Source organism: Nicotiana tomentosiformis, chromosome 10, assembly GCF_000390325.3.
Source record: "Nicotiana tomentosiformis chromosome 10, ASM39032v3, whole genome shotgun sequence".
In the NCBI taxonomy this organism is placed as follows: Eukaryota; Viridiplantae; Streptophyta; class Magnoliopsida; order Solanales; family Solanaceae; genus Nicotiana; species Nicotiana tomentosiformis.
In genome coordinates, this window is record NC_090821.1 from 75,202,937 (window position 1) to 75,226,494 (window position 23,558).

The following is a 23,558-nucleotide window of genomic DNA, read 5'->3' on the forward strand; positions in this document are numbered from 1 at the left end:
AAATTGATCCCGTCTCCTCCAATATTTTGTGTATTTTGAGCTGCCGATCGGGCTCCAACACAGATGCTATTCTCGGGATCAGTAGGCAGGTTTGCGTTAATAGCCATATGTGAATTAGCGTCAATCGGGTCTGTGACCGGAATTCCGATTGGATCAACGGACGGTACCTCGTTACTGGGCACTATATCGTTATTTTCACCGTGATGGTCGTACTCATTGTCAACATGTAGGGGTGCTGATTGAGAGTTAGACATTTTGAGTTTTAACCTGAAATTAGAGATACTTCAAAGAATAGGTGTAAAGTAGTGTGTTATGAAAATTTGTATCAAATAACCACTATTATCCTTAGCCCCACGGTGGGCGCCAAACTGTTTACCCTCAAAATCGGATAATAATTGAATTTGTAAGTGGTTTTAAGGATACGCGGATTAACTTGATACAAAGTGATAAATTAAGTTGTAATTTAAAAATACGATGATAAAGTAAATTCAAACCACAAAAAATGGACAGTTTCAATCTCGGAAGGTTAGCCACCCTCGAGCCAGATGCACTTTGATCAATATCACGATACAAAAGAACAAGAGCTTAAAAAAAAAAATAATAATGTATTACTTTGGAATGTGTGTTACAATGTGTTAAATGAATCATCAAACCCTTTTATATAGTAGAGGAGTCCTACTTTAGGTATAATTCTATAAAAGATAAAAAATCTCTTGATTTGCCGATTGCCAGTTCTTCATTGATACGTGCCGAGATTCTCGTCGCAATATCCAACCGGTCACGAATATTTCGGTCTTCTGTTATGCCAATAATGTTTCTTTGAGCTCGTTCGGGACTAGGATCGATTCAGGGATCACGACCTCGATATTTTCGAAGGCGGGCATTCCAACCCCGGTGGGACTTGGAATCGATTTTCAATCCTTTATTGCCATATTCCGAACCTAACCTACCATGTCGTATGCGAGATCGATTTCGACCGTATACAAAGAGGAGGTGAAACAACAAATGTCCAAAATGCTTAGGGTTAATTTCACTAGAAAATTGTGTTGAATTCTAAAAATGAATGATTTCGAGTTAATTGTATCACTCCAAACAAAAATATAGTTAAGTTAAAATAGTGATAAAATTTAAAGAACCGTTTTTTTATTTCCTATTTACAAATGACCCTCGTGGCCTCCCAATAAAAGTTATTGCAAGTCCTTTTCATTCCTTCTCTTTACATTTCAACCAAACATAGGTAGTATCTTTGAGATTTATTTAAAAAAGAAAAGCATGGAATAAGATACTATAAAAAGAAGAGGCAATTGTTGTACTCCCTCATCTCCCTCCGTTCACTTTTACCTGTCCAGTATTTTAAAAATAAATTTTTATTTTTACTTATTACTTTTCGCATATCAAGAGAAAATAATTTCTTTTTTCTTGTTATACCCACAATATTAATTACTCATTTTAAATTATTTTCTCAAATGCATTAAAAATATGTATCAATTAATATGAGTATCATGATAAATTATGCACTTTATTTATTATTTATTAAGTGGTGTACAAAGTCAATAGTGAGCAAGTAAAAGTGAATAGAGGAATATATAGTAGCCGAGAATTGAATAAGAAAAGTTATAGTTAATTAACCATTTCCACCGCAAAATAAAGACAAACAAAATGAAAATCGTCCTCATAAGGTATTCCATGGGAAAAAAATCTTATTCATATTTGATATTTACTAGTGATAGTCTATCACTACTTTAGTGATAGTCTATGAGTGATAATATATCACTACTAAAAAAAGGGCGAAAATCAACTACTAAAACCGACCGATGTTGGTAGGTAATTGGTAAAAACCGACTAGAAACCGATTAATTCGTGGTGGTAGGTAATCGTGTGGTCGGTAGAGACAACCGATCGACTTTGATCGGTATTTTTCGACTGATTTCGATCGACCAATTAAGTTCTACAAACGACCAAAAAGGAAAAACATTGCCGAAAAAATCGATCAAAGTCGATCAGTGTATTTTAATTATGTAATTCAAAAATGCACCATCTAAGAATCAAATCGGAATTTATACTGTGGCAGGATACTATTCTACAACTAGACCATTAGTGCATTTTGATTTAGGAATTTCTTATTTTATTTATACTCTTTAATTGTATTTTCGTGCGAAAATAACTGACCGGTGTCGGTCGGTTTTATTAAGAAAATAAAATTATTGCCCGAAATTGGTTGGATAATCGACCGATTTTGGTCGATTTTTTGAACATTAATTTTAATTTATTTTAGTGAAAAACCGACCAAAGTTGGTCGGTTTCTTGAAAAATAAATTTTGCGTGATGCAAAAATAGTTTCTTGTATTTTTGCGCTAAACAAATCGACCGAATTTGGTCGATTTTGTAAAAAAAAAAATTAAAAATAAAATATTTTAAAAAATCAACCGAAATCGATCGGTCGGTCGTGGTCGATTTTGACCGAATTTCTAGTAGTGTATATTAATTAATCATGGTTTATAAGAAAGGCACATAAAAAAGGCACAAGTTATGTTTATTAATTTGATATAAACATGCAAGTGTCAAGTGTGACTATATAAAAAATCATCAAATAAAAAATTTTATCACATGGGATACAAAGAAAAACCCTAGAAAATTTGGCCAAGGCAACAAAATTACGTAGTTATGATTCCCCTAGCGTCAACATAAGTGGCCATGAGAGAATTTGCCCTTACTGATAAACGAGAAGACAAAAAAGAACTGATTCCTTTCAATTATAGTTCAAAATAATTGTCTTTTTAGCTCTGATGTTGATAGATGAAATTGGATATACTTAAAGATAATTGAATGAAATAAGGAAAATAATAAATAAAAAGGTATCAAACATACTGAGTAACTTATATTTTGCTGAATACTCCTAACATTTTCAGTTGGCATTTGAGGTCATATATATTAGTATAATGGTTTTAATTGTTGCTTATTATATAATCATTAATAGATTGACTTTGTTATTTTCCTAAAGTATATTTTTGACATGTTCTACCAAAAGAAAGAACACATATTAATGTAAAATCATTTCTTATATCGTTAGTCAATGGTGTTCTAGTAATTCTTTTGAATCCAATTTTAACAATAATGTTTAAGCATTAACTGAAATAAGTAATAAAGTATGAAATACCGAGTTGAAATACTAGTAAAATAAAATGATATCACTGACAGAAGTCATCTTCTTAATTAATAGTATAAGATATTTAAATATAATATTATTCATTAGAGTTTAATTTATTATATTGAGAAATTTTTGCGATAACTCAAAAAGTATCTACAAGTAACTTTCTATAACAATAGAATATATTATTGGCAAGAATTTAACGTATGCGTAATAATTTACACGTAATAAGTATTGCTTCAAACTATACTAATTTATCATAGTTAAATAACCAATTAAGGTGAGAAATTAATTATAATTTATTTAATAATCATACTTGTAAAGATATGTGCATATATTTATTGAGTTGATGTAAATACTTAACGCAAATAAATATTTACCTAACTTATACTGATGCCGTAAATAACGAACCTTCATAACAACAGTAAAATTTGTAACTGAAAATAACATAAATTCTTTTCTCTAACAAATAAAGTAACTTAATAGTGTAACAAAAGGTGAATATTAGTTACATTCTATCCATAATAATTGAAAGTGACCAACCATCAAAATATGATTGCCTAGAAAATATTTTTCTCCATTTCAAAAGCTTATTTTTTAAAGAAAATGACATTGTATAACCGGTCTCAGAATAATAGCCGAAAAATAAATATTTTTTTATATATATAAATATATTTTGTATATTATATACAAAAATTATACAAATTTTATACACTTTTTGATTATCAAATATAAATAATTTATGACGCGGGCTAAAAGCAAAAAAATAATTTTATATTTTGTTTTTCAATTCAAAAAGCCACAATCTACACGTAATAAAGAATCAACATTCATACCCAATACCGAGTTAATATCTCGCCTAAAATCACAACCCCTAACCACGTCAGTGGACTGGTCCATCTCTAAGTCCACCGATCTGAAAACCCAAAAGGGTATTTGTATATGATGTAACATACCTGGGTTTTTGCTAATTCTTACAAAAGTTTTCTTTTTCTTTTATCTTCATTCACTTCTTGAAAAAAAAAAACAATTACCCTTTTAATTTCATTGTTATTTGTATTCTTGGGGTAGAAACTTTTCTCCAAAAATCTTTAAAGAATGGCTACTGCTGCAAACCATAGAAGTGTTAGAGATATTATTTGTGATGCTGGTGCTGGTGCCTCTGCAGGTTTATAACTTGACCTCTTTTATTTTTGTCCATTTTGTTATCTGGGGTTTTACTGCTAAAGAAGATAAAGATTTATTATTGGTGTTACTTTTTAAAACTTTTTGAGCTATTTGAACGTGAGTTTGAGTTAATTGGGGGTGTAAAAATCTTTGCTTTTGTATATTTAGGTGCTATTGCAGCTACATTTATGTTTATTTTTGGTTTTTATTTTCTTCTTATTATTAAATTGTTGTTAGCTGGGGGCTTTAGTGCTAAAGAAGATAAAGATTTATTCGTTTTTGTTACTTTTTGATATTTGAGCTGTTTGAATGTGATTTTGATATCTGGGGTGTAAAAATCTTTCCTTTTTTTAAAAATATATCTTTGGGTGGTTTTTTAGGTGTTATTGCTGCTATCTGGGGTTTTACTGTTAAAGAAGATAAAGATTTATTCTTTGTTTAATTTTTAATCTTTTGGTTTTATGCTATTTGGATGTGATTTTGAGTTAATTGGGGGTGTTAAAATCCTTGCTTTTGTATTTTTGGGTGTTTTTTTAGGTGCTATTGCTGCTATATTTATCTGGGGTTTTACTGCTAAAGAAGATAAAGATTTATTCTTTTTTGTTACTTTTTAATCTTTCAGTTTCTGAGCTATTTGAATGTGATTTTGAGTTAATTTGGGGTGTAAAGATTTTCGCTTTTGTATCTTTGGGTGCTTTTTTAGGTTGTTATTGCTGCTACATTTATATGGGGTTTTACTGTTACAAATGATAAAGATTTATTCTTTTTTTGTTACTTTTTGATCTTTGAGTTTTTGAGCTATTTGAATGTGATTTCGAGTTAATTGGGGGTGTAAAGATTTTTGTTTTTGCATCTTTGGGTGGTATTTTAGGTGCTATTGCTGCTACATTTATATGGGGTTTTACTGTTACAAATGATAAAGATTTATTCTTTTTTTGTTACTTTTTGATCTTTGAGTTTTTGAGCTATTTGAATGTGATTTCGAGTTAATTGGGGGTGTAAAGATTTTTGTTTTTGCATCTTTGGGTGGTATTTTAGGTGCTATTGCTGCTACATTTATGTGTCCATTGGATGTTATTAAGACAAGACTACAAGTTCATGGTCTGCCTCAGATATCTCAGTCTGGTCGTCAAGGTTTGTGCTCATGGTCGTCTCTTTTATTGGAAAATGGTGCACTGTTTCTTACTTTTCTTTTTCACATTGTCTATGTTGATGAGAACTGCTATCCTGCGCCAAAGTGCTTCCGTTTGAACAAACGAAGATTGATATTATTAGGATTTACATGATTTTCTAATTGATTTATTTCATAGTTTTACTAATGATCAGTAACTGTCTCGAAGGACCTACAATCTCCGGGGATCATGTAGACTTAGCTAAAGATAGGACACAATAGAAAGAAAATAAAAAAGATCGAGTATATTGAGATACCTATTAGTTGAGAAATACTTTAGACGTGATAGCACTTGTGCTGTGGGTTCTATGCTCTCTAGGAGTGGTTTAGCCTTTCAGAGATTTATATGTGGATAATATAGAGAACTTTAATAGTACTTTTTATTTGTATTTGCATGATATTGGTATAAGATGAGTTTTAAATGGAGTAATATGGTCAGTGAGGATTCATATAGCCAACCCCGACTTGTTTAGGACTGAGGCATAATAGTTGTTGTAGTATGATCGGTAGTTCCCTGTATTACACATCAATCATATCCTATATATAGCAGGTAAGAGCACGCTTCTTATTCACAGCTTAACAACCATTTAGAATTATGCATCTAAGAATTCCTGTTTGCCTTCTGTCTGGCGAAAGACTCACAAGCAGCATATCAGAAAATCTAAAGGCAACTTTTACCCTGATTGTACACAGTACATCGATTCAAAGTTCTTCCAGTTAGTATATTGTAGATGAAAGAATTTTGGCTGTTCGTTTAAATTCTTACCAATCTTCTCAGGCACAATTGAAGATTAAGTATATTCTGATTGACTGCTTTATAGAGCCACAATTTATCCTTATCTCACACCCTGTCCTTCTCATTTATTTATCTATGTATTCTTTTAAATTCTTTAGGGTATTTGTTAGCAGAAAAGTAGGGGAGTCGTGTACAGTAGGATTATACAGTTACCTCATCGGCTCATCCTAAATAAAGATGTCACCACAAAAACATATATTCAACCAAAATGTACAGGTAGGATCTGTTGTGAGCTCCTAAATAGCAAAAACAATTTAAGTTAGTACTTCTCAATGTGGATTTAAATTTTCTTCTCTTGGATGCTTAATGGTTTCTTTTGTTCACAAGACCCACCTTAGTAGATGAAGAGCTATTTGTCGTGATTTTTCTGTCTTCTTGTTCATTCAGCTTTCGCTGCTTCCTCCCGTTTCCCTTTTTTCTCTAACATAGGATGTCCAATGTGCTACTCTCCATCCTTATTCTTTGCTTTCTGCTTTCCACATTTGATGTAGTCATTTCCTAAATGGACTTTCAAAATTCTGAACGTTGTGCACACTATGCTCATCATGTCTCTATGAGAAATCGCCTTTGACGGTGAGTATAATTTGGTGAGTTTTAGAGAGGTTCTATCAACTTTTTCATGAAGGTTTCTAGTGCTAAGTTCTGTGCAAGAGTTCTGTTGTCTTCTTAATTTAAACAAGTGTTTATTTGAAGAGCTGATAATTGGTCTTTCATCTTTTTCCTTCTTGGAATATATAATTTGTTGTTTGGTCTTCTTGATTGTGATAACCTATTAAGATCAATGATTCCTTATAAAGGAAGTAAAGAATAAAGAAAAATCCAAATCCATATTACTGGCACGCTTATTTCTCCTTAAATTCTTTGGGCAACAAGCAGGTAGCGTCATTGTCACAAGTTTACAGAATATAATAAGAACTGAAGGTTTCAAGGGACTTTATCGAGGCCTTTCACCAACATTAGCAGCTCTTCTTCCAAACTGGGCGGTAAGTATTGTCTTGTTTAATTTCTATTTCTGTGGATTGCAATTAGTTGGAGTTCCTTCATGAAATGAGTCATTAAAATTGAATGAGATAATATCCAGATTTTCTCTTTGGTCTCTTGTGGAACTGAATTCCTTTTGTTCTTATGATAATGCAACGATTAAGCCTTCCTTCCACGCACCACCAAGTACCTGACGTTATTGCTGATGAAGAGTGAAAATGATTAAGCCTTCCTTCCACACCTTCACACACCATCATTTCACACCTCCTCACCGGTGCCTCTGTAGGGCGACTGCCAGCGGAAGACATGACCAAACCATCTCAAGTGACCACCTCTCATTTTATCCTCAATGCACGCTGCTTGCACCTTCTGACGAATGTAGTCTATTTTAAATCTTATCTAATTTTGTATGAGTGCACATTCGTCTTAGCATCTGCATCTCTGCAACACTCATCTTGTGGATATGTTGGATTTTAGCAGCCCAACATTCACTACCTATTGTATAGAACTTACCTTTCACTTTGGTAGGCATCCTTGCACTAACCTTTCAAAATGAATTAGGTCTTTTGGGGGGTAGTGGCTGGGGTTGGGGGTGGGTGATGCTGTATTGGACCCCTGGATAGCGTTTTTTATGGAAACAACAAGTTGATTTACCATGTTCTTGGCAATCTTATTGGCTTTTTTCACAACAGACTCCATGTTGGCATATATTTTCTATACATGCTGAATCCACTTGCCCTTTTTTGCTGAAATGACATAAGAAACCATTTTGAGAGATAACGTTCATCTTCTGCAGGTGTACTTTACAGTTTATGGACATCTCAAGGATTCATTGCATTCACATGGTAAACTTTTGCTCTATTGGTTATTTGGCTGTTGGCTTTTATTGCTTCTTTTTTATATGTTTGCTTGAATGGCATCACATTATTTAATCCTTTAGTCTTTGGAAGTTGCTTGAAGACAATAGGAAACTTAACACTTATCTTTACCAAAAGAATTTTCCTGTGTGGTAGATGCAGTGGATAGCTGTGGGCAGCTTACAATTGGTGCAAACATGATTGCTGCTGCAGGAGCGGGGGCCGCAACAGCCATTACGACAAATCCATTGTGGGTTGTTAAGACCCGTCTCCAAGTAGGTTCGGTGTTCTCATATAGTTAACATTGATGTATTCTTCAACTATAACATATCCATTAATCACAAGTTCGAATTTTGCTTCTTGTTTCCAAATATTACTTGTGGAGAGAATCCATAAGTGAAGAACGGAATCTAGTACAGTATGTGCACGTTAATATTCCATGTGCACACTTAGCCCCCCCGGGCCTTGGTCCAGTGGTAAGAACGCAGCTTGTGATGTGTGGGTTAGGCACACGTCACAGGTTCAAACCCTGCCGCAGACAAAAGTATGGTATTTAAGCGGAGAAGGGTAGAGGGGTGGGCCCATTACCCTCCAAGTTTCGAACTATGCGCAACTGGCGCTGAGGGATTTCCTTTGTTATCAAAAAAATTCCATCTGCACACTTATTGTACCTTGAAGAAAGTGCATAAATGCAAAGAAGTATAATAGATTTCCAATCTGATTAATTTGGCTTCCCGGCCTATAAAAAAAGTGTCAATTTAGAAATTTTGTTTTGGCAGCATGGTGCCTGTTAAGAGTTCATGTAACATGGGCGTAACATAGGCTAATACTGAAGCACAAGTTTCCAATACCATAGAGTCTATTCTTAGGTTTACCTTAATTAATATCGGAATAACAACTTGCATTTGCTTCTGTATCTTGTTCCTGATATTTTTTCCCCTCTTTTTTCTTAGACACAGGGAATAAGGGAGGGTGTAGTTCCGTATAAAGGTATATTGTCTGCTTTAATACGAATAGCACATGAAGAAGGGATCCGAGGATGGTACAGGTTAGTTATATAGTGAACATAGTCATATACAAACTTTATATTTATGTGTTTCATCCTTTATAGAGAGGCTCGTGAAGCTGGAAACATCCTCATAGAAGAATAAGCACTTACCCTTATCAAAAGGAGGGAAAAGAAAAGCAATTAACCTCTATACTAGTTTTTTTTGGGGTTTAATAGTTCTGTTTCCTTTGGGTTGCAGTGGCCTCTTGCCGTCTTTGGCTGGGATAAGTCATGTTGCTATCCAATTTCCAGCATATGAAAAGCTGAAATCATACTTAGCAAAAAGGGGTGAGAAACTGTTTTCTGTAGTCGTTTCTGGAAGTTTGTTACCCATTTGTTCCTATCTGATTGATCATATGATGTCTTTCTCAAACTGCCAGCCAATAAGCAAACCAATGAACTGAGCCCTGGTGAAGTAGCGATCGCCTCTTCGATGGCCAAAGTAGTTGCCTCTGTAATGACTTATCCACACGAGGTAAGAGGAAAATGGACCAAGATTATTTTTGGTTCCTATTATGGAATCACTATGACCAACCTATTAATCCGTAGTTTTTGACCAGGTCGTGCGTTCTAAATTACAAGAACAAGGGCAAATAAGAAACTCGGAGAAAGCATATAATGGGGTTGTTGATTGTGTAAAGAAGATCTTCAGACAGGAACGTCTGACCGGATTCTACCGAGGTTGTGGAACCAATCTTCTACGGACGACTCCCTCTGCTGTTATTACATTTACCAGTTACGAAATGATTCTTAGGTTATTTCAGCGAGTTATACTTCCAGAGGAGCATTCAAAAGCAAATCCGAGACGTGAATCCCCTCATAAGGTAGCCGAAGAACATGGAGACAATGACGAAAATTTACAACAATCAGAAAGCACATTGAATAAGAGAACTCCTTTAATTCCATTGAGTAACTCTGATAATCTAACCGCGAGACATTGATTAGAGATGTTTTTCTTTTTGTTACTGAGGCAATTTGCAACTAGTATTTGCTGTTGCATAAATTTTTCTTTTGTAACTTGTATTTTGGCTCAAGGAAGTGTTACATTTCAATCTAATAAAGAAAGGTGCTATAGTTTTCTGATAAGTCTGAATTCTTCAACATCTTTGATTATTCCTTGTACTGCTACTTCTGTAAATTCTGCCATTGAAAAGTATTGTTAGAAATTAAGTAGCATATGTAAAGTTTTTACTGCTCTTCCCCGGAGTGAACATTGTATGCTTTGAGCACCGGGCTGCCTTTTTCTATGTTTAGAGTTTTTACTGATCTTCTTGTCCTATGAAGACTTCTTGCAAATATTTTTTCCAACTCTCTCTCTCTCTCTCTCACACACACACACACAAAAAAAAAAAAAAAAAAAAATTCTCTTCCTCTAGACAATCTTTCAATGAAAACTTGTTGAAAGGCCTTTGAGTTCTTTTGAGATGTAGAGAAATCATGTCTTAAAGCCTCAGATTTTTTACAAAATCTCTTGTTTTCTTTGTAAAACAAGAGTAGTAGTGAATTGTGACTGGTGAAGGCTACTTAATTGAGGTCCTTTTTTTTTCCTTCTAATATACTTAGCTGAATCTTGATTATTGACTCAATCTTGGATGCAATTTATAATGAAGGAATTGTCTGCAGAGAATGAAACTTAAAATTTTGAGCAAAATTTTATAGCAGGTCTAATTTTTAGGGGAAAAAAATCAGTCATAGTTTGAAATCTCATCTCATCAACTTTCTTGACAGCCATTACAGTCAAAATCACCAAAGGAAAAAAGAACATGAAAAGCCCCTTCAAAAGGGTAATACCCTTGTACTTCCGTTAGTAACTTCCACATTTTCCAAATAAAAAATGTTGAAAGCTTGAACAGGGCAGTGTTCACTTGTTTCTATGCAGAAATAGAAATATTAGCAAAAACCATTATATTCCAAGTAGAATTTTAGCTGGACAACAAATATCGTACTGCTTTCGTTAAACGTCAAATTCGTGCTTGGATACTTGCTACCTGCAACCAGCATAGGTATCGGGTAGCTCTATGTTACCAAGGCTTAGGCGGATTGAAAGAAATCATCTAACGTTCTTTTTGTCTCCGAAGGGACTTAAATGTTGGTCGTTCATGGTTTTCATTCACTTTATTGACCATTAACCGCACCTTGAGTGCTTCCGCCTACATGTATTATATATTTATATATATTGTTTTAGTAAATTCATTAGAAATGGAGACAATGCAGCTGCAGAAGTTAGAGATTTACGTAGATGGAGTAGACTCCAAAGAGAGATTGCATAAAAGGAGCAACATTACTTGATGTCATTTCACCAACAGAAAGAACAGGTTTTCATATAAATCTTTATGTAGTAAACTTTGTTGCTGCCCCCCCCCCCCCAAAAAAAAAAAGTTCTTCCAAAATCTTCAAACTTTTGCATAAATTCAAGCTTCTAGTTCTAAGAAACCAACCTATAACTCCCTCGAGTTTGCTAATACAACACAAGAAAAGGGATACTACTGTTGGTAGCAGAGAACTAAGCTAAAGGGGCATAATTGACTTGGTCTATGTTGCTCGGATCCTCGAAAAATATTGTCTGGTGTGTGTCCGATCCTCCAAAAGTCATGCATTTTTGGAGGATCCGTCATAGGGACAGTGAGTTGGAGGATCCGAATAACATAGGACTTGGTTGATGGCTAAGGAGCCATATGCATTTAACTATAACTAACACTTCAAAAACCTTCATTTACTATGTTCATGACATATGCCTTAAGCATCAACCAATTAAACAGGCTGAAACAAGCTAATTCTTTTCTCTATAAATGACATTATACTAATCTTGATATTTATCTAACATGAAGGGGAAAAAAAAGTTTACTAATATCAACCTCCAGTACTAGTAGTGGTGGAGCTACTAGCCCATGTATCAATCACAGTATCAGGTGAAGCTGGAATATTTTTCTTCAATAACACAGCATCCTCCGTTTCAGAAGGATGATGCGCTTTTACCCTTCTAAGCTCAGTACATTTACCACTGATCTCCTTTCTGTGATAATTTTTCCATTCACCTTCTTTAATAGTCTTCAACGTCTCGAGTACTTCTTCCATTTTAGGCCTCATGTCCTTCACAGCTTGCAAGCACTGAAAAGCTAGTTCTGCAACTGATGTTGTCATCCTCCTAACTTCAGCATTTGTCTCGAATCCAAGAGCTGGATCGATCACCTCATTAAACGCGCACTTCAATATCCTGTTCATCGCGAAGCTAGCCAAGTTAATCTCGTGCATATGTCTATTCATATCCACAGCAGGCATTGATGATATGAGCTCGACAAGGACAACCCCGAAGCTATAAACATCACTCTTATCGGTAAGCTGGTAACATTCATGATATTGAGGATCAACATATCCCGGGGTCCCCTGTGGTGCAGTTGAGATATGAGTAACATCATTAGGGAAGAGTTTTGACAGCCCGAAATCTGCTACTTTGACACAAAAGTCATTGTCCAGGAGAATGTTATTAGTCTTGACATCGCGGTGTATGATGTCAGAAGCATGAAGGTAAGCCAATGCACTAGCAATTTCTATGGCGATTTTGAGCCGTATAGGCCATGTAAGTAACTTATCCTTTGCTCTATGTCCGTGCAGGTGATCAGCAATTGTTCCATTGGGAATGTACTCATAAACAAGGAAGAGTTCACGGCTACGTCTTGATGTACATCCATAAAGGATAACAAGATTCCGATGCCTAAGGCGAGTAAGAATTTCAATTTCATTGATGAATTGCTGCATTTGCTTGTGATTGTGCTCATAAAGGCGCTTAACTGCAACTTCTTTTCCATCTCTAAGTTTCCCTGGTTTTAAACATACAGTAATAGCTGTTAGATCAAGATGCTTACTAGGTACATTGCCCCCTCAGAAAGCAAAACTAAGAAAACAGACTTTTGTGGATCGTCTTTAGAATATTATTAATTTACACAGCATAGCCGCCCCTCAAAATAATAGCCAGAAAATATATATTTTTTTGTATATTTATGTATATAATATACAATTTTTTTTTATAGATGATCAGTATATGTTTTTTGTATATTTGGCTAGCGACTGTAATTATTTTTGGTCAACCGGAAAAATGTGTTAAAAATATTTCTTACCATAGTACACAGTTCCATAACCTCCATCACCAAGTTGTTTAGCAGAGTTGAATTTGTTGGTGGCTTCTTCAAGTTCTCTGTAGGTGAATACTGGGATTCCTAGATATTGGCTATGTTCCTCGAGATCTTGATGAAGCATTGAAGCACCAGATGTATTTCTTGAAAGAAATGGTGAAGAATCATTTTTCCTCCTCTTGCAAAACCATATAACAGAGGCAATTGTGCAGAGTCCAAAAAGTAAACCAATAAATGCTGAAACTGAAGCACAGAATATACCGATTAACTGACATAATCAAGTATGGACTAAAAGGGCAGCCCGGTGCACTAAGCTCCCGCTATGCGCGGGGTCCGGGAAAGGACCGGACCACAAGGGTCTATTGTACGCAGCCTTACCTTGCATTTCTGCAAGAGGATGTTTCCACGGCTCGAACCCGTGACCCCTGGTCACATGGTAGTAGCTTTACCAGTTACTCCACAAGGCTCCCCTTCATAATCAAGTATGGACTAAAGTTAAATAATTAGTATAAAGGCTAAATCTTGTGATGGAAAACAAAAAAATTGTAGATAATGGAATAGGTAAGTACCTGCAACAATCACTTTCACTTTTGTATTTCCTGCAACCATAGTAAACAATGCAAATGTAAGTTGAACAAAGGTTTATAAAACAGAACCAAAATCTTTAATGTAAACCATGAAAAAAGTTCTTTACCTTTGGTATTATAACAAAGAAATGTTTTAGTAGTATTATCAGTTTGACACTTCCCTCCTCTATAATAACACTGATTACATTCATCAGACACAGTCCATCCTAGTGTAACTTCATCAGTTAACAGATCAAATAAGTCATTTGATTCAGCTTCTGAACTCGACGACTTGGGCAACTGAACGAATGAACAGCCAGTAGGAAGATGAAAACCTTGAAAATAATTGATTGTTTGGCTATAGTATAATATGAAACTTTCACAGCTATTGTAACTTTGATAACTTGTGGAATTGAAAACATCTTCATGTATCTTCTGGCTATTATTGCATTTGAACAAAGTGAGAAAGGGGTTGACTCTATATGTTATTGAAGGAGAAATTGGTAAAGACAGATTTCTATCAAAAGATTGGCAACTCTTGTTCTTCAAGAAGTGTTCAAGAGTAAAATCCTTAAGTTTGATAAAAACATCATGTTTCTCAAGAGCTTGATATTTCACCCCTTCTAATTCAATTATGGGATTTGGAGTAACTTCACAATCCACTTTGCACAAACCACAATCAAGTTGAGTGGATTTGTAGAAAGGAAAGCTCAAATTTCCTAGACTTCCACACTGGAATTCTTTAGTGCAACTTGAGGAGGATGTGTTCTGTCCTTGAGCTGAATTAAAGCACCAAAAATGAATGAAAATGGAAATAAAAAACCAAGAAAATAAATCCATGATATACCCTTTTTGGATAAAAAAGAAAAGAATATCAACAACAACAACATTAACAAGAATATCCAAGAATGTTGTAACAAAATCTGAAGTTTTTAGAATTTCTTTTATTGTTTGTTTTTGCTTGGCTGTAGGATTTTGCATTAATGTTTGTTGTCTTTTGGACACGTTAAGTTGACTTTAACATGTGGAAGCAAGACTTTGAAGAAAGACAGTCTAATGGAAGATTGGCCAAATGGGGTGTGGGACCTTGTGACTTTTACACAATAGTGAATTTTCTATTCATCTTCTTTCTATTTATTGAAACAGTTTAGGGTAGGCGTCCAGCTCACACTCCTTAGGGTACGGCTTTTCTCTGACTGACCCTGCATGAACGCAAGATGCTTTGTGTATGAGTGCATCGGGTTGCCCTTCATCTTCCTTCCATTTATTAGGGTTCAAAGACAAAAAGGTTTCTTGTATTTGAAATCCACACGCGACTAATTCAGATTCATACCATGTAAATATGCAAGGAAAGCAAAGCGTTGCTGTCAAGAGGTTATTTTATCTCAGGCCCCGAAAATTAAAAATAAAAGGTTATCAACTATCTCACCACATCATTTGAGGGTGAGCTTTGAAACATGACTTATTAAAAAGGAGACATTTCAAATCATTCCTTCCACAAATAAGATGACCCCAGAAAGTAGTTAGGAAAAATGAGTACCTTCAATTAAAAGTTGAAAAAGACACTTTCTATAAATCTTTTTCACCTTTGGCTCTTCTTGGTATATATATAATATTTTTTTGGGGAAAATTGGCCAAGAATAAAATTTCTGTTTTTGTTCTTTTGATTCTTTTTGAATGAAGCATGCCATATTGGACAAGATTTAAGAAATCAAATAATCTACTCAAGATCCCCTAAAATTACCACTATCCAAAAGTTGCCATTTTTGGTTCAAAAGTTGGGGAGCTTCAAATCAGACTATTTATTGTATTTCCAGTTTTAATTGTTTTACACTGTTTTATATTAAAAACTTGCATTTTACGTCAACAATTTTCTTTTAACGTTGTTTAAACCAAACTCAATTAATACATTCAAATTACTCTGTAACTCTGCCGAAATCTGGAGGTTTGGAGACAGACTCTTGAGTCTAAGGGTTTCAAGCTGAGCAGGACGAAGACGAAATACCCGGAGTGTAAGTTCAGCGCTGAGCCAGGGGAAGTGGGCGTGGATGTGAGGCTTGATTCGCAGGTCATCCCGAGTAGAGGCGGCTTCAAGTACTTTGGTTCGGTTATCCAGGGGGGAGGGGACATCGACGAGAATGTCACACACCGTATTGGGGTAGGATGGATGAAGTGGAGGTTAGCATCTGGAGTCCTGTGTGACAAGAGAGTGCCACCGATAGTCAAAGGTAAGTTCTACAAAGCGGTGGTTAGACCTGCCATGATGTATGGGGCTGAGTGTTGGCCCGTTAAGAACTCACATATCCAGAAGATGAAAGTAGCAGAAATGAGGATGTTGCGGTGGATGTGCGGGCACACTAGGATAGATAAGATTAGGAATGATGATATTCGGGAGAAGGTGCACGTGGCTCCCATTGATGACAAGATGCGGGAAGCGAGGCTTAGATGGTTCGGACATATTCAGAGGAGAAGCCCAGATGCTCCGGTACGGAGGTGTGAGCGGCTGGTTGTGGAGGGCACGAGAAGAGGTAGAGGACGGCCTAAGAAGTATTGGGGGAGAGGTGATCAGGCAGGATATGGCGAGACTCCAGATTTCCGAGGACATGACACTTGATAGGAAGATGTGGAGGTCGAGTATTAGAGTTGTAGGTTAGGAGGTAGTTGAGTCGTGCCTTACTTCGTACCATTGTGGGACTAGCCATGTAGGGTTTTTGTCTAAGATAGCTAGTGGCAATGTTGTGTCTTACTATTTTGCTTTTCAGTGCAGGTCCTATTTACTAGCTATCGCTTTTGCTTTGCATCTTTCTTCTAGATTTCATGGTGTTCCTATTTTTCTTATGATTGTTGTGGTAATACTAATATTGTCTCCCTTTGCTTTGCATCTTTCTTCTGGATTTCATGATGTTCCTATTTTTCCTATGATTGTTGTTGTGATACTAATATTGTCTCCTTTTTGTCCTTTTGTCTTTTTATTTTTTTTTTAGCCGAGGGTCTTTCGGAAACAGCCTCTCTACTCCTTCGGAGTAGGGGTAAGGTCTGCGTACACACTACCCTCCGCAGACCCCATTAGTGAGATTTTACTGGGTTGTTGTTGTTATTGTTGTTGTAATACGGTAGAATTCTTAAGACCAACTTAGACCATTCAAAAGTAGATTAGTGGAATTCTTGAACACCATAATATAGTTATGTACATAATCCCTTTATTATTATTTTCAAATTAAAGACAGTAATGTGTCTAGTTCTTATTAAACAAGAAACATAAGAGAAAGTGTAAGACAATTCATTCAACTTAACCTCACTAAGTCAAATGTAGAGTAACCAAACATCATCTTTAATTACATAGATAGATCTATGAGGAAGAAAACTTTAAATTTAAGCTATGTCGCTCGGACTATTTAAAAGTATCACCGGGTGCATGTCAGATACACCAAAAGTAGTGTATTTTTGAATAATCCAACATGAATATGACACTATTTTTGAAAAGTCTGAGCAACATAAATTTTTAAGTTATATTTTCTACACCGTAACATGATACAAGATGTCCAAGTTATTTTGCTAATTTCATCAACCATTTTTGAGCTGCATTTTCATGTGGAAATCCACACAAATATCCACATAGTCCAAGTTATGATTGGTCAATAACCTCATCTGTCTTTTCTTGAACTAATTCAATCTCTTCTAGAGGAATCAACATCATTTTTATGATCATGTGACTTGTCATACATTTGCTACTCTTGATATATCCAACAGCCTACACTTGCAGTATAAATTTTCTTTTTTTTATTGGAGTCGGTCAATGGCGGAGCCAGAATATTCACTAAAGGGAATCAAGATATAAAGAAGTAAGTATATAAAGTTAAGGGGATTCAACATATAATATGTATTTACATAAATCATATTATATTATAAATAGGAAACCCCAAAGTAAAAACTTGAATTATAAAAATACCCATCAAAAGATGAATGCTCATTATACCCTTCAGACAAACATTATTTCTTTAACACTTTTGTACAAAAATGTAAATGCATATTTAATAAATTTATTAATCTACTAAACATATTTTCATATACAATGCATAAGAACATGAAAATACAATAAATATATAATTACGTGGGAACATTGGTTCTTGCCATCTTAAATGATATATTAACTACTCTATTTATTTATTGTGATTATTATTGATGGGAAGTCATATAGTTTTTTATATTTCAGTTTTGTTTCTTTCATCTTCTAGGGTAATAGTAGTGTAATATTTTTGCATAAATTCTTTATTTCACTCTATGAAAATGCACATCAAATTGTCTAATCATTATATTCGTTTCTTTTGGTTCTGTCAAATTTTTTCTTTTCCTCAAAAAATCCATTGGTTTTGCCGGACTTCATTCTGCAACATATCACATGTTTAATTTTTGAATTCTTCTTGATTTTCTTCTCATTATTTATTGTGTCTGATTCATGTTCCATTTTGGTATATTTTGTAGTGGTCCAAATGCTGGAAGTTAGATTGCTGCAATCTTTGGCATCTTTATTTGATTTTGTTATTATATATTTGTTGTAAAATAATTGGTTACCTTTTGTGTTATACTGCTACTTTGAGGGGTGGTGATTTGTAATAGTAAATAATAAGTGGGACACTTTGCAAACAGAAGAAGATTAGTGTAAAAATAAAAATTGAATTGTTAGACTGTATAAAAAATTATATAACGTGATACATTAATGGTAAATGTTTATAGTAATATCTACTTCTTTTTTTATGATGCTTACAATTTTATAAATAGAACATCACACAGATTGTGCAGTTAGAAGTGAGAACATACATACTCCAAGAAAAAATAAAAGATAAGAATTCCCCTAAAACAAAAACTTACAGAGATTCTATGATAACAAAAACTTACATGGATTCTATGATGTCAAGTATGGAGTCACTATTATTTACAAGAAAAAAATACTAAGCAGTTCATTTCTATTCTCTGGATGGAGTTCCTTTCCCCCTCAAAAGGTTGAGAGATCCAATATACATAATAATTGTTAATATTGCACAAACATGATTGAAGATTCCAAAACTTATTAGTTTTTTGTTAATTTATACTAATTAACATGGAATACACGTGGTGTTCGAAAACTAGTAAATAAAAATTACCTATCTGTAATTTTTCGGCGAAGGAGTGTCAATTACAAGGGTGGATCCACCAATGGGGTGGCGTATAGAAGAGGTTTTAAATTAATTTTTTTATTTCGCTTTCTTCTTTTCTCATATTTTTTTGGTGAACTAGATAATCATAAGTAACTAATAATTACATTATAATCATGTTTATAGAGTTGTCCAGGTGGCCAGCATTGTATCCAAAAATATAGCAAACACCGCAGGAACTACCAAAATATCTTTGGTTTGTCAAAAACTTGTTCTTTGCTCCCTCTTTAGCTAGGAGGTCTGCCACCCGGTTCTGCTCTCTATATATATGGCTGATGACTGGGTTCCCCAGTCGAACCATCAACAACCTGCATTCAGAAATAATGGGCTTATAAGGCAAGTGTCATGATTCCATCATATTAAAAATTTCCCGGTTCTTCTTTTCTCGCTGTGACAACTGAAATAACCCTATGATCCAAAATTTATTTATAATTTTTTTTTTTGATATTTTCTTTTTTTTTGGGGGTAAGTTTTGATATGTTTCATGTACCTTGAAGTCAACATCCAAAGACAGAAATTAGCAGCAATAGTCCTATTTGATGATTGTGAAATATAATGATGACTATGATGAAAATGCAAATTGTTAAAATTATTTTTGAGTGGCTAGGAAAAGAGAAGAGGATTGATGTAATTATATATGCTTAAATATCATTTCAGATATGCTTCAGTTCCAATTTTGAATGAGTTAATTCAGAATAGGAAACATTTTGACAGGCAATATAACAATGAGCATGAAACAAGTAAAAAAGAAAAAAGCAGCCCGGTGCATTAAGCTCCCGCTATGCACGGGGGTCCGAGGAAGGGCCGGACCTCAAAGGTCTAGTGTATGAAGTCTTACCCTGCATTTCTGCAAAAGGCTGTTTTCACTGCTCAAACTTGTGACCTCCTGGTCACATGGCAGTAATTTTACCGGTTACACCAAGGCTCCCCTTCAATGAGCATGAAACAAGTAGCTACTAAAATTCAGTTAGTGTTATGACTTGGCTCAATTTTCTGTGTATTTCTGCTTATCAACATGAACTAGGAAACAAAAAAAAAACAAAAGAAAAAACCATATGAATCTCATCTACTAGTGGTAGTACTTGTACTAGAGTCACTAGTCCACACTTTATTTACAGAATTTGGTGAAGTTAAAAACTTGTTTTTCTTCAATAATACATGGTCTTCTGATTCAGGTGAAAGAGGGACTTCTACACTCTCTTTAGTGTTAACATTACCCTCCATTTTCTTGTCATGTTTGAACTCACCTTGTTGAATCTCTTGCAATATTTCTAGTACTTCAACCATACTAGGTCTCATGTCCTTGTCGAGTTGCAAGCATCGAAAAGATAGCTCGGCCACTAAGGTAGTCATCCTCTTAACTTCTGCATCTGAATGAAAACCAAGAGATTGGTCTATCAAGTCGTCGAATGCACACCTTAAAATCCTGTTTATTGCATAGTTAGACAAGTTAATCTCTTCGTTACGTCTACTGAAATCTACTGCAGGCATTGATGATATCAGCTCAACGAGGACTACTCCGAAGCTATAGACATCACTTTTATCGGTCAGCTGGTAACATTCGTGGTACTTTGGATCGACGTAACCAGGGGTACCCTGAGGTGCAGTTGATATATGAGAAATGTCATTCGGATGAAGTCTTGAAAGCCCAAAATCTCCGACTTTGACACTGAAGTTCTGATCAAGTAGTATGTTGTTACTCTTCACATCGCGGTGGATTATATCAGAAGCATGCAGATAAGCCAGAGCACTAGCAGCTTCAATAGCAATTTTCATGCGGATAGGCCATGTGAGCGAGCCATACTTTGCCTTATGACCGTGCAAGTGATCAGCAATCGTTCCATTAGGGACATACTCGTAAACAAGTAAGAGTTGATCGCTGAGTCTGGATGTGCAACCATAAAGAGAAACAAGATTTTTGTGCCTTAGCCTTGTTAGAATTTCAATCTCAGTTATAAACTGCTCCTTTCTCCTAGCATTGTGGTCGTACAGGCGTTTTACTGCAACTTCTCTTCCATCCTGAAGTTTCCCTAGTTTGTAGCATACAACAATTAGCATCAAGAAAATGAAAAAAATGATGGCTAGCAGTGGCGGAGCAATATAGCTAGTTGACACCCCTGGAAATTACACTGTTTAGATTGGTAAAAAATATCTTGTATGCATATATTTTGTGTATTGAATCCCTTATCTTATTCGTGTATTTCTTTAAATTTTGACATCTCTTATTGAAAATACTGGCTCCGCTACTGATAGCTAGATACCTGCATTATTGAATTGAGGGTTGCTTCTAAAAAGTCTTACCATAATATACTGTTCCATATCCTCCATCTCCAAGTTCTCTAGAGGAATCAAAATTCATGGTAGCTTGTTGAAGTTCAGCATAAGAGAAGACAGGAACGCCAAAGAACCCGCTGTCTAACTCGTAGCTTCGTGTTGAAGGCTCAGAAGGAGTGTTTCTCGGAAGAATATTCGCAAAACTTCTGTTGCCCTTCTTGCAACAGCAGATTATAAGTATCACAATGCTGATTGCTATGATCAAGAAACCACAAAGCACTGCAGAGCACATGGGATATTACACAAGTTACATTTCACAATTGTGGTATTGAAAATGGATACATAGTTGCCCTTCAACATATAAAAGAATTCTAAGTTTGAGCAGAACAATAGGACATTTATTGATTATAGACATGTACCTGTGCCTACAACCAGTCCCAAATTTCTTTTTGCTACTGCAGAAAACATAAATGATAGATTAATTAGTCACAATAAGACTTAAAGCAATGCACACATTGACATATTAAACATATTGGAAGGTGCCAAATAACAGACATTTAAAATCCTTTCCAAAATTGAAATAAGATCCAAACAAGCAACTGACAAGCATTAAAAGGGCAGCCCGGTGCACTAAGCTCTCGCTATGCGCAGGGTCTAGGGAAGGGCCGGACCACAAAAGTCTATTGTACGCAGCCTTACCCTGCATTTCTGCAAGAGGCTGTTTTCACGACTCGAAGCCGTGACCTCCTAATCACTTGGTGGCAACTTTACCAGTTACGCCAAGGCTCCCCTTCTACAACTGACAAGCATTATCTATGCAATAATACCTTTGGAGCAAAAGAAGAGGTTTTTGCTGTCACTTTGGCATTGCCCTTCTCTATAGATACAATCCGAACAATCTCTTGATACTTCCCAATCTAACTTGAACTTAGAAGTTAATAGACCAAACAAATCAGTAGGAATTGGTTCTGAAGGTGAAAGAAACGTCAAAGGCAATCGAATAACTGCACAATTTGCAGGAAGAACACCAGTTGGAATACTATGGCTTTGATTTGTTCTTGGATTATGATAGTATAAGCTAAAGCCATTACAATTAGAGTAGTTCTGATAACTCCGAAAATAACCATCTATCTCCATACTTCTATTCATACATTTGAACAAAGTGATATTGTTGAATACTCCAAATGAGACAGAAGGAGAGTTAGGAAAAGATAGATTCCTTTCAAAGGATTTGCAACTTCTGTTAGCTAAATAAACTTCAAGAATTGGATCCGAGAGATCGATACTGTTAACCAAAAACCACTTCTTATAAGCATTGTATAACTCTCCCTCAATCTCAACTTTAGGATTTTGAAGAGTGTTATTACAATCAATCTTGCATAATCCACAATGAGGTTTCTTGAATTCTGAAAATGGATAACTCATATTGCCAAGTTTTCCACAATTGAACTCTTTTGGACAAGATTTACTCTCACCTCTAACCAAGTTGATGATAAGCAAATGAAACACCAAAACCATAGCACAAAATAATATTGCAGCCATTAGTTTAACTCTAAACTTCAACAAGTTACATACAGATATAGAAAAACTATAGACAAAATATGAGTATCAAAAATGTTCTTATGTTCACTCTGAATCCCTCTTATACTTGACTTTGGACTTTCTTATCTTGTACCAATAATTCAAGAAACAGGCATTAAAAAAAATATAAATTTAGCAATAAAATAAAAGCCAAAACCAGTGGGGACATTTAAGGCTGCAAATTTAAATAAGAAATCAACTGTAGCTAGCCGAATATAAAGACTTACAATCATTTGACTCTCCAAAATAATCATTTATATCAAATTCCAGAATGTACTTTTGAATGAGTCTATGCCTGGGTTTCTACTCCATTGTATTTTTCTGAGAACAAGTGGTGACAGCTAAATATATTATATTGCAATTTCCTTACGAATATAAAGCTGTATTTACTTTGAGACTAAAATTGTTTGAATGTGATCTCATCAGAATAAGCCATTAAATAAAAGGGAGTAAACATATAAAATCTTTGTTCAATGAAACTTGATTATAGAGGTGGAATATTCCTTTTTTTTTTTTTTTTGTGGTCTTGCTTTTGGCAGGTCAACCATTGGCTAGAGCCACAATGTGAAATAGAATTAAGGTTAATGGTCAAATTTGCCCTTGCACTGTGATCCAACAATTTTGTCCTCTGTTAAACTTTTGGTCTA

At 35.0% G+C, this 23,558-nt stretch overlaps 3 protein-coding genes across 7 annotated transcripts; 1 reads left to right on the forward strand and 2 right to left on the reverse strand.

Moving 5' to 3' along the window:
- The first annotated feature begins 3,995 nt into the window (after window positions 1–3,995).
- Window positions 3,996–10,254, forward strand: LOC104096137 (nicotinamide adenine dinucleotide transporter 2, mitochondrial). Of its 2 annotated transcripts, none has more exons than XM_009602458.3 (9): window positions 3,996–4,316; window positions 5,354–5,449; window positions 7,159–7,265; window positions 8,060–8,108; window positions 8,277–8,395; window positions 9,074–9,168; window positions 9,368–9,456; window positions 9,549–9,643; window positions 9,729–10,254. In XM_009602458.3, the coding sequence occupies exons 1-9, from the start codon at window positions 4,247–4,249 to the stop codon at window positions 10,107–10,109; spliced, it is 1,101 nt and encodes a 366-aa protein (XP_009600753.1). In that variant the 5' UTR covers window positions 3,996–4,246; the 3' UTR covers window positions 10,110–10,254. The 2 variants fall into 2 exon arrangements, with proteins under 2 accessions (XP_009600753.1, XP_009600754.1); XM_009602459.4 differs by having other exon boundaries at window positions 8,283–8,395.
- A 1,600-nt stretch (window positions 10,255–11,854) lies between these two features.
- On the reverse strand, window positions 11,855–15,614 carry LOC104096144 (LEAF RUST 10 DISEASE-RESISTANCE LOCUS RECEPTOR-LIKE PROTEIN KINASE-like 1.1). Of its 2 annotated transcripts, XM_070187343.1 has the most exons (5): window positions 15,405–15,614; window positions 13,993–14,643; window positions 13,868–13,897; window positions 13,284–13,541; window positions 11,855–12,986 (listed from the first exon to the last, which is right to left on the reverse strand). In XM_070187343.1, exons 1-5 carry the CDS (start codon window positions 15,553–15,555, stop codon window positions 12,019–12,021), a joined length of 2,058 nt encoding a protein of 685 aa, XP_070043444.1. In that variant the 5' UTR covers window positions 15,556–15,614; the 3' UTR covers window positions 11,855–12,018. The 2 variants fall into 2 exon arrangements, with proteins under 2 accessions (XP_070043444.1, XP_018626309.2); XM_018770793.3 differs by lacking the exon at window positions 15,405–15,614 and having other exon boundaries at window positions 13,993–14,994.
- Window positions 15,615–19,008: 3,394 nt separating this feature from the next.
- On the reverse strand, window positions 19,009–23,116 carry LOC104096138 (LEAF RUST 10 DISEASE-RESISTANCE LOCUS RECEPTOR-LIKE PROTEIN KINASE-like 1.1). 3 transcript variants are annotated; one of them, XM_009602462.4, is made up of 5 exons: window positions 22,158–23,116; window positions 21,750–21,785; window positions 21,358–21,609; window positions 20,304–21,086; window positions 19,009–19,364 (listed from the first exon to the last, which is right to left on the reverse strand). In XM_009602462.4, the coding sequence occupies exons 1-5, from the start codon at window positions 22,870–22,872 to the stop codon at window positions 19,357–19,359; spliced, it is 1,794 nt and encodes a 597-aa protein (XP_009600757.1). In that variant the 5' UTR covers window positions 22,873–23,116; the 3' UTR covers window positions 19,009–19,356. The 3 variants fall into 3 exon arrangements, with proteins under 3 accessions (XP_009600757.1, XP_009600756.1, XP_009600755.1); XM_009602461.4 differs by lacking the exon at window positions 19,009–19,364 and having other exon boundaries at window positions 20,011–21,086; window positions 21,750–21,782; XM_009602460.4 differs by lacking the exon at window positions 19,009–19,364 and having other exon boundaries at window positions 20,011–21,086; window positions 22,158–23,115.
- Window positions 23,117–23,558: the final 442 nt, after the last annotated feature.